The sequence below is a fragment of the Triplophysa dalaica genome, chromosome 20 (assembly GCF_015846415.1).
Source record: "Triplophysa dalaica isolate WHDGS20190420 chromosome 20, ASM1584641v1, whole genome shotgun sequence".
Lineage (NCBI taxonomy): Eukaryota > Metazoa > Chordata > Actinopteri > Cypriniformes > Nemacheilidae > Triplophysa > Triplophysa dalaica.
In genome coordinates, this window is record NC_079561.1 from 19,888,719 (window position 1) to 19,898,099 (window position 9,381).

At 36.6% G+C, this 9,381-nt stretch overlaps 3 protein-coding genes across 4 annotated transcripts in view; 2 read left to right on the forward strand and 1 right to left on the reverse strand.

Annotated features, from left to right (window-relative positions):
• Positions 1-6: 6 nt before the first annotated feature.
• On the forward strand, positions 7-3,448 carry LOC130408916 (uncharacterized). 2 transcript variants are annotated; one of them, XM_056732425.1, is made up of 6 exons: positions 21-142; positions 752-972; positions 1,130-1,429; positions 1,507-1,602; positions 1,705-1,748; positions 1,918-3,448. In XM_056732425.1, exons 2-6 carry the CDS (start codon positions 804-806, stop codon positions 2,050-2,052), a joined length of 744 nt encoding a protein of 247 aa, XP_056588403.1. In that variant the 5' UTR covers positions 21-142; positions 752-803; the 3' UTR covers positions 2,053-3,448. The 2 variants fall into 2 exon arrangements, with proteins under 2 accessions (XP_056588402.1, XP_056588403.1); XM_056732424.1 differs by having other exon boundaries at positions 7-972.
• On the reverse strand, positions 3,360-8,426 carry prelid1b (PRELI domain containing 1b). Its single transcript, XM_056732431.1, has 6 exons — positions 8,351-8,426; positions 6,631-6,757; positions 6,220-6,445; positions 5,891-6,004; positions 5,739-5,817; positions 3,360-4,133 (listed from the first exon to the last, which is right to left on the reverse strand). Exons 2-6 carry the CDS (start codon positions 6,720-6,722, stop codon positions 4,042-4,044), a joined length of 603 nt encoding a protein of 200 aa, XP_056588409.1. The 5' UTR covers positions 6,723-6,757; positions 8,351-8,426; the 3' UTR covers positions 3,360-4,041.
• LOC130408879 (atrial natriuretic peptide receptor 1) overlaps positions 6,764-9,381 on the forward strand; it is a 10,219-nt gene continuing 7,601 nt past the window's right edge. Inside the window, exons 1-3 of the mRNA XM_056732358.1 lie at positions 6,764-8,128; positions 8,920-9,077; positions 9,166-9,271. Of these exons, the coding sequence (XP_056588336.1) occupies positions 9,048-9,077; positions 9,166-9,271 (136 nt within the window). The 5' untranslated portion in view covers positions 6,764-8,128; positions 8,920-9,047. The remainder of the gene's footprint in view (positions 8,129-8,919; positions 9,078-9,165; positions 9,272-9,381) is intronic.

Sequence of the window (9,381 nt, forward strand, 5' to 3'; positions counted from 1 at the left end):
CGGTGTTATACAAACAGATTACACGTTAATATAAATCTCTCACTGTCCATCACTGATCTGACCATAGAGGATACAGGAAAATACTGGTGTAAAATCACAAAAGATGCTGACAATAACAAATATATTGCTTTAACTATTGAAGGTGAGTGAAGAGTAATACAGTTATGATTTGTTGACTGTAAAACTTGTCATGATTTATGTCCGTCTGCTGCTCCTAGTTTCATATTTAAGGGATAGTTCACCCAAAAATGAAAAGTCTGTCATGAGTTACTTGCTCTTACAATTTCTTTGTTCAGTTAAACACAGAGAAAGATATTTGGATGAATGCTTGTAACCAAACAGTTCTTGGACCCTATTGACTCCCATAGTAGGGAAAAATACAATCAAAAGTGCCCAGAACTGTTTGCTGTCCTACATTCTTTAAAATATCTTCTTTTGTGTTTAACAGAACAAAGTTATTTTTCATACTATGGGAGTCAATGGGGTTCAAGAACTGTTTGGTTATGAGCATTCTTCCAAATATCTTTATCTGTGTTCATCCGAAAAATAGTCATTTGTGGAACATTTTTATAATTGAATAAATAATATTGTAAATATATAATAATTGATAACATGTGCTCATGTAATGCATGATCATTGTGTTGTATTTTGTTTCTGCAGGCTGTTCGATATCAGCGAATGAAACATCAGCTGTGAAGATCAGCAGATATTCAGGAGAATCTGTGATATTCTCTTGTATTGTTGTGTGCAGCGCTCGTCATAAACCAGATCGATGGGGATGGAAATTACCAAACGACAGAGAAATGACATCTACAGAACTCAATAATCTTCATGAGGATCGAGTTCAGATGTTTAATATCACTTCAGGGAATTTCTCTCTGCTGATTTCTGATCTGACAGAGGAGGATGAAGGACTCTACTCGTGCTGGATTAACAAGAATCAACACAAGTACTTCAGTCTCGCTGTTAAAGGTAAAGATGTCATTCTCTCTTTATGAAGTTTCTCTTGAGTGTAATATAGTTTCTGCTAAATTCTTCCAAAACCTCATGTTTGCAGAGCCACATTCAATCTAATAAGGGATCCATGCTGTGTTTTGAGGGAACTTGTGTCTGCTTTGTCGTTCTATAGGCTGTGTGGTGTCAGAATCGAATGAAACCATGATGTCTCATTCAGGACAGTCTGTGCTGCTCTCCTGCACCTGTAAAGATAATCAAACCAAAGCCAAACACTTTGAATGGCGGCATGCAGATTTAGATAAGAGAATCGTGTCTGAGACCGAGAGGAGCACAGGCCGATTCGAGACACCCGTTCATGATTCCCCTGCTAATGTGTCCTTACTGATCTCAGACCTGACTGAGGCTGACCAGGGATCATACGTGTGTTCAGTGAATGGAAAACAATCCAGAGTGATAAATCTAATTGTTAAAGGTAAGAGCTTGAGGAAGTGTGCTTGAGGAAAATAAACTTCACTTAATATAAACGTGTGAGTTTTTGCGTGCTCTCAGGATCTGAATGGCTTTTCATGAGTATTCTGATGACGGGTCTGACGATGCTGATGGTGCTGGTCTCGGCTCTGTGCATCTACTGGAGATGTGTGACAGGTATGAACACAACACCACGAACACAACCCATCTCTGACAACCCTACAGCCAAACTATACTTTGTGTTATGACTTAATATCCGGAGTCATTGTAATTCTGCAGCAAAGAAAAAGCGCAGCAGGACAAGCCAGAGACAAGATCATGAGGTAAATCATATATATAAACAATGAATATATGAAATAAGATGCTGATTCTAATGAATACAAATTTGTTTTCACATTTTCATATATGTTTCCTTTTGAAGTATATTTCAGTTTCAGCAACATTTTCATGTAGTGTAAACTCATATGAGCTCTGTGTGTCTTTGCATTATAGTGCGATGTGACATACGCAGTGGTTAAATTAAACATGAAGCCCAAATTACAAGACGAAGGAACTACTAAATCTGAGGTGTGTGATCAATGCTTCAAATACACTTTACTTGTTTTTAGATCAGTTGTCTTTGTGTAAATCCCCGGATAGTTCTAATTTACATCACTACTTGCATCCATAGCTTGAATGAATGAATTGAATATTATTCTAACACATGATGCGGTGTGTGGGTGTGTCTTGCAGGATGAAGTCATTTACTCATCTGTTGTTCACAGCAAATCTCACTGAGTGAACGCCCTTCACATGAGTACTGCATATACAACACTGTACACAAGTGTTTGAAATACACAACCAATAACACACACATCATTACATTATAATCTGCACTGTATTAATACTTGTGTAAGACATACAGCTGAACTTGATCACAGTTACATTGCAAAGCTCATTTCATCACATGAATAACATGACTGGTGGTGATAATCAATTACGAAAGTTTATTTGTACAGTACACTTCCTAAAAAGAGTCTTATAAAACAAATAATCACATCTGGTTTAAAATGATCATCTATGAACTGTAAAAAGTTTTATTTAAGACTTGTTAGATTTGAAACTAATTGTAACATCAGTAGGTTACAGGCACAGATAGTCTATTTTCTGATGTTTTTAAATTACTTAAATACAGAGGGGTTCAAAAGTCTGAGACTACTTAAATGCAACTTTCTTACAATGTACAATGTGATTTATCTGGATTTAAATTTGATCCTAGATATTTGAGCTTCACTGTATAGACCACTTCACCTGATGTAAATACGGGTCCAGAAACAATAACAGTTTCATTTTAATTTACATTTAAATATTACATATCTAATTTAGTCCCCCATGAACCAGAAGTTGCGATCGTTTTTACTTCTGTATTCTGACACATTTCCGAGTGAAAGCGAATTTCAAAGAAGAAAATGAGTGGGCCTGGCTTGCGATTTTCACTGCGAATTGATTGGATGTTTAAAAACAGTTGTTGCATTTTGAAATGGAACTAGCAGAAGACTGACAGCTGAAGGGGAGGAGTTAACGGGTGCTCCGCCCAAGCCGTCTGACATATGTCATTTGCGATAGATAGGGCAGAATTGAATTTTCTGATTTTAAATGAAGATTATGAGGGCACATGAATTTTAAGAAGAAAATGACCCATATTGATAAACTATTTACAATAAACGCTGCAATATTTCATGAGAAAATAAGAATGGTCAAAAACATTTTGATTCAGTTATATATGTTCTTTTGGTTGTATTTTCTTTAAACCTTTGCGTATTGTTGAAACACTGAAACAGGAAGTTCTTCTAGACCAGCATTGCATAGGTTTTCTGAAGTGGTCTGCACTTATAAACATATATAAACAAGAACCTGTACAATCAATCAGAAACACACACATCAAGGTAACAATGTCAATTTTTAACCTTTATAAAGTGTCCCTGAGTTTATTTTTTAATAAAGCTACATTTTCAAATAAATATAAATATGTTACATGACATCATGTGGTTGTCAGAAGTTCTCTACATGCCTGCTGATGCATTATTCCATGCGTTTTCATGCGGTGTCCTGCGTCATGAGTGTTAGTTCTATGCAAAGCAAACAGACTGATGATTGACACGCACAGAAAACATCTCAGACTTCATGAAGCTCTGTTACCTGAGCTTAACCTTTAGCAGCTATTAAACACATTCACAGCACAGGATTCTTCTGGAATCATTCGCTTGTTTTATGCGTAAATCTCGTAAAAACATGTCCGGGTCACAAAATTTCTTTTTTCTTTACATGTAAATGTACATTTTCATGAACATAAAAAAAGAGTCTAATACACTTTACTACATCAAACATTATATTTCTAATGGACAAACACTGATATACAGTGATTCAATTCACAGAAGACGTGTAAAACAAATCAAACAAATACATTCTTGATCTATAAATACTAAAATGATTTGAATTGAATTTGAAGTCAAATTAAATTATTATTGATTACTTGAATCAGAATGTAATCTCTGTGGATAACAGTCATGAGTATTAACAAAATGTGACCTGGACATGTTTTTTTTACGTGTTCACAGACACTCAATGGTATGTTGATCAAACATATTGCTGAGGTTTCTGGGACGTGGAGGCAGAACTGCAGGTTTTGGGTTTCTCTGTTGAGTCCCCATGATGTGAGCTTGATGTTTCTGAATGACATAGAAAGAGAAATAAAATGAAAACATATGAAAATCGCACAATTCTCACAGATATTCTGATCGTACTGCTTGATGAACATACAAAACACACTTTGCTTGTATTTTTTAACTTCCAGATATGTCTATAAATTAAATGATGGTTGTTAAAAGTTTGAGCGCATCAATAGATGTGTGAAATTAACACCAGAAGAAAGAGGAACGGAGTAAATTGCGTCCAATTTGATCAAATAACAATTCTATTTAAACACACACACACATCATTAACTGTACAGTATTCATAACATCAGGGCTCTCAAGTCTCATGCATTGAGACACACGCATTTCATCCCACTCACACGCCACACCATGTATTTCTCACCCAGAGAATTTTCCAGGATAACAGATACCGAACAGACAATCAGAAAATAGCATTGCTGTATCCGGGTAAGATTTCGATATTCCCGCAACAACAATGTTTACATTCTGATTCCAACGACACATTCTGTGATTCACGGGCTCGCACACAATGTAGCGGCGCCATTCTATTCAAAAGCCGCTGAGATTAACTGGGAGTGCTGTATTTGTGACGCATCAAAAAAAGACATCGTCCATGTTAAAGTGGAAAGTTTTCCAGTAATCCGTTTTTACTCCACAAACACGTTGAGAGACTATTAAAGATTGCTGATGAACAAAGAGTACACTTACTCCCCATTCACTCACTCCTGCCCACAACAGGTGAGCAGGTGCCTAATAATAACCAATACCAACATGACCACTGCCAAATCATGTGACAGATTAACAGTTGTATTTGTAATAAAAATTACAAATACACATACATGAAGACATGAAATTCATTACATTCATTTTCCAACATAAAGGAGAAAAAGTCTCATCACATTAGTAGAAGAGATAAATGTCCATAATCACGTATTCAATGTTATTGGTCTGTTCAGGTTTGGTTTTAACTTTCACATGACGTACAGGTCCTCATTTGACTAAACAAAAGCAAAACCAGGAATAGCTTGGCATAAGGTGTCATCCATCATGACATTGAAAATGTCTGGCCCGAGACCACAGTGTTTCAAATGGGAGCCACCAACCCCTGCTGAAGGACTCAAAACCTGCTACCAACACCTACAATAAACAACACTAACCATTATCTCTCTCTCTCACACACATACACAAACCTGCACTAAGAAATGCTGAATTTAATAAATATTTTTCATTTATACAGATTTAAGTGTCACATGTTTCAGAATCAGACCCCTGTCACCACCCAAACCACCGCCGCCACCGCCAAAATCTCACTCTGAACTCAGTTCAAAACTTGAGAGCGCTGTAACATACTATATAAATGTACTGACATGATGATGTTCACATTGCAAAGCTAAAAAAATAATTGTTATTCGTATAGTGTCATAAACAGTCCATGTGATCTATATACCCAGGACATTACAGCTTAGTTTAATACGATTAATACCGATTATTTATTTTAAAATTAGATGTTTATTTAGAGCTCAAGATGAAATATCAAATACAGAGATCAAACAGTAATGGGTAGTTCATAGGTGGGTGTGTTAAAGACTTGTGTGTGTGCACACAAACATGAGGTCTTACTCTGTAGATGTGATAGCGCATGCTCTAAACCCTTCATAGCCTTCATCTGATTACTTCTCAATCTGGCCAAACCAAACTCCTACAAGAGAGAGAGACACAACATGAGAATAAACAGACAAAGAATGATGATGTCATCTTCATCTGTTTATCACCTGGATGGGTCTGGAGAGTCCGAACACTCCTGATGAGATCCAAGCCTCTCTGGTCAGTCTAGTCCACACAGGTCTGTTCTGATCACTGAAGAACACACAGCGCTCCTCTACACGCTACAAACAACACACAGCCGTCAGAATCCAGTAAAGCTATTTTTAGACGCAACGTACCTCTTAAATATTATTTCAAATGTTTTCAAGTAACTGAACTTAACAGGTGCTAAAGAACAGGAATGAACAGGAGGTGCTTCTTAAAGCGAGTTGCCTAGTTTTAAATATATATGCTAATATAAGTACACAGTTGTGTGTGTGTGTGTGTTGTCCTTTACCATTAATTTAGCATGATTGACATTCCAGGTCAGTGTGGTGAAGCGTCTGCTGTCGAGATCAATGACAGAATCTTCTATGATGTAAACAGAACTTGATAGGTTCGCTGGGAAGATGCACTCCGCCCACCGAGGGAGCCGATTGGTCTTTGTGAGCAGCCGGCGGGAGAGAAGGCAGTTATCTGATGTCACCTCACGGAAAAGCACATCCTCCGTCAGAACGTGAGTGCTGAGAGAAACACACAGAGAGAGAGTAAACAGATCAGGGAACAACTTTGTGTCGAAGATTTGTGATTTATTATCGTATCGATCAGAAAAAAAAACAGTCTGTCTTCTACTGTAAATCAGGTTATTGTGTTGTAAACAAATCAAACCTTGTACACAAACACAGTGAGAGCGGTGCGCACACAGTACCTGTAAGGGTTTGGGTATCTTTGCCAGAATGCGGTCAACACAAATTCCCACGAGGTCTTGATGTCTGTCTCGCTGATGAAATATTTCCCCATCACAACCCCAGACAAACACCCGGAGAAACAGACACCTGAAACACAAAACACACACAAGCCTTCACCAATTTCTGTCACTTGTCTTCAGTATAGACATGTATAGACATAGACATAGATAATTTAACTATTTATATTTAAGCACGTTACTCTTTCTTTTGCTTGTTATTAGAAATCATCTGCAGGAACTCTATTCTTTGCGGATGTGTAGTTTTGTAACCAAACGCTGCCAGCGTTTTTTAAACTAAAAAAGCACCTTTGTCAACTTTTTCTTGTCAAAAAAGAAGTCATGTGTGAACATGGCCTTACCAACTTTTTTCGGGAACACAAAACATTTCTAACTTTTTTTTAAATTACTTAAGTTACAGTTTAAGAATGTTTTGTGAATCCGCCTCCCGCTTCAGAACGTGAGATTTACTGCAGAAAGATTTTCAAAACAACAATTTCCATACAAATAATTTTTTCTTGTATGTATCTTGTCAAAGAACATAACAGCCATAGTTCCACCACCACATCTACTGCTGATCATACATGTATATATTTAAAGTGGGATCTCACTATCATTTTATTTATTTATTCCGATGGTGCTAATAACAGGATACAACAATCCCTGCAAAACATAAACTGTGTTGATAACTCCACAATATTCTTATGAAGAGTTTGGTTTCAAAATGAGATAACTCCCTTTTTAAAATTGATCAAAATGTTTGTTTTTATTGTGCATTCCAATTAATATCAATGAAACTGCAGTTGGTTTGTTTTCAGTTATTACTATTATTACATAATAAAAAACATGATTTTGGAAACATTTATTAAAAATTTGGAAAAATTATGAGTTCTCTCATATTGGAACTAAACTCTTCATATTTACCATAATATAATTTAATGACATAAAATAGTCATTCAGTTACATCCTACTTTAGAAAATACAGACTGTTTTGCAAGAGTAAAACTACATTAGTCCAACAGCACTTGCTCTTTTAGTTTATTCTAGACTACTGTTTAAAATACACAATGATATATTATACAATCTTCTTGATGTTCGGTTCAGGTCTATATGGTTCAATTGTGTAGAGATAAAACACTGAAACAGGAACCAGGGTTGTTTACATTCTGCAAAATGGTAGTATATTATTCTAGAAATCTCTGTTTAACTGCAGACGGAAACGACGGTTACCATGGTGATGACAAGTAAGAATCTTAAAGCGGAAATTGATTAGGTGTATGAAAAAAAACACCGGCTGAAGGCAGATCAACAGAATGTGACAGATAGTGTTTTATATATCATGATTCATGACTGTGTCGTGTTTAAATGTTATATTTTATCATAAGCACGGATGATGAGAAGAGTGACGTGTAGCGGACACGGGTCATCGTGATCCCCTTTAAACGTCTCATTTCACTCACAGGTATATCCATGTGTCATGCTGCTCAGATCGTTTGTTTTCGTAATATTAACATGTTTTATAGGTCTGTTTAAAGCTGCAGCGTTAGCAGCGGCTAATGATGACACGAAAACAGAAAAAACAAACGCGAGACTGAAAACAAGTGAATATTTCACGAAAAAACCCGAATCAAAGGCGTTTAGTGTCAGTTCAGTTTTAAATGAACACAAAATGATTTAAACTCACTGTGAATCTGCAGATCATGTGCTGCTGTGACATCCGCTTCATTTCCGCTTTGAGCCTGTGCGCGCTCCCGCGAGTCTTTCCGTCAGCCGCGCGTGTTCTCGTCACACCATCAAGAACACAGAGAGATGCTGCTTCTATGAAATAACATGTGGAAGTTTTAAATAACTTTAGATTGAATTAAAAAGAAATCCATACTATTAACAAAATGTTTAAACCAAATAACAAAATGTCATCATAATGAAGTATATAGAAATAGTTTTTACAGATCTGTCACTGAGGGCAAACAACAGCACGTCACTCAAATATATGTGAAAAGAAACTAAAGTCTCACATGAATTTTTCTTTGTAGGTGCATGAATACTTTTCGTTTTGTCTGCACTTCTTGTTTTGTCCACTAGATGAAGATGTGTGACCACAGTATTTAAACTACACACAAAATCATTCTCACATTAATTCACACACTACACACTGTGAGAGTTTGTTCTTTTTAAAGAAGGATGAAAGAAAACACAATAAACACACGATGATGATGATATAAGTGATGATGATGTTGTTGAGTATTTTAACAGTGGTCGTGTTCAGATGAAGGGACGCACATCATCATCATCACCCCCCCCCCACCCTCTCATCCTCACATCCCAATGTTGCATCCCATCACAAACACACAACCTCCAGAGCTTCAGCAACCTGCGTGACCATGTCTGTCATTCATCAGATCATCTGTACGGTAAGAAATACTTCACATCATTTCTGAAGACGTCAACATTTTGAGCACATGATGAGAGTTTTACTGTGTGGTCTGTGTGTTGTTACAGATGTGTGTTGTGGTGCGTGTGTTGGGATGGCATGATTTAGACAACCGTGAGTATGACTGCTGGCCTCTGGACAAACCAGATGAACTCAACATGATCGACTGCGGAGGTCTGCCTACAAAAATGTCAACTTTTTATTTTCATAGTCTTTCTTTAACTATACCTCAACATTTAAATAGTTCTGTGACTTGTGTGTATTTTAAATATAGTACTTTAATA